At 52.4% G+C, this 953-nt stretch overlaps 1 protein-coding gene across 1 annotated transcript in view; it reads right to left on the reverse strand.

Moving 5' to 3' along the window:
- Positions 1 to 20: 20 nt before the first annotated feature.
- PTSG_08813 (uncharacterized protein) overlaps positions 21 to 953 on the reverse strand; it is a gene marked incomplete at its 3' end in the record, with an annotated part of 2,834 nt that continues 1,901 nt past the window's right edge. The window contains exons 4-6 of the mRNA XM_004990141.1: positions 628 to 765; positions 294 to 415; positions 21 to 57 (exon numbers count right to left, since the gene is read on the reverse strand). Coding sequence (XP_004990198.1) covers positions 21 to 57; positions 294 to 415; positions 628 to 765 — 297 coding nt within the window. The remainder of the gene's footprint in view (positions 58 to 293; positions 416 to 627; positions 766 to 953) is intronic.

Below are 953 nucleotides of genomic sequence, written 5' to 3' on the forward strand. Positions count from 1 at the left end.
TCTGTCCCAGCGTCATAGGCTTAGTGCGTTTGGTACCCAAACGTGTGAGTTACGGTACTGTGTGAAGGTGTACGGAGGTGGGTTTAGTTTATGTTGAACAAGGGGTGTTTGCACCAGGTTTTCTCAGGTTGTTGTGATTCTGTTTAGATTGACGCGCACACACACACACACACACACACACACACACACACACACACACACACACACGCACACGCACACACGCACACGCACACGCACACACACACACACACATACACGCACATACACACACACACACACACAGACGCGCCAACCTGAAGACGAGGGTGTGGTGCCGGGAGACGGCTTCGTTGCCAACAGCAATAGCGGGCGGCGGTTTGAACGACGACGGCAGGTGCTCCTCATCAAGCACAAACTCAAAGTTCACGTGCGGCAGCTGTTGTGATGCGTGTTGCGGTGCATTGCGGGGCGTTGCGTGTATCGTGGTGTGTTGGTGGTGGGGCAACAGTGGACAATTGGGCGTGAATGTAGCGAGCACGATGTCACCGAAATAGCAAAGACGAGGCACACAACAACAAACACAACATACACACACAGACACAGACACACAACACACAGACATACACACAGACACACACACATACACACCGCTATATTGCAGTGTCCGTCCTTGGTGATGGAGTCGAAGATGCGTTGAAAAATGTCGAGAAGACCGCACGTGCGCCCAAAGGAGCGGCCGGCAATGACATCAAACAGCGCAACCGACAGCTGCGGTCCATCCGTCCCCTGAGCAGCGATTGCATGCAAGCAGGGATGACACCACAGTGGAAAGTGAGTTCAGGAGCTGTTCACGACGCACAAATGTGCGTGTGTGTGTGAGTAATGTGCGTCGTTCATGCACCATGCACACACATACACACATACACACACACATACACACACACATACACATGCTTTTATCCCAAAACATCTGC

This window comes from Salpingoeca rosetta, assembly GCF_000188695.1.
Source record: "Salpingoeca rosetta unplaced genomic scaffold supercont1.25, whole genome shotgun sequence".
NCBI lineage: Eukaryota > Choanoflagellata > Craspedida > Salpingoecidae > Salpingoeca > Salpingoeca rosetta.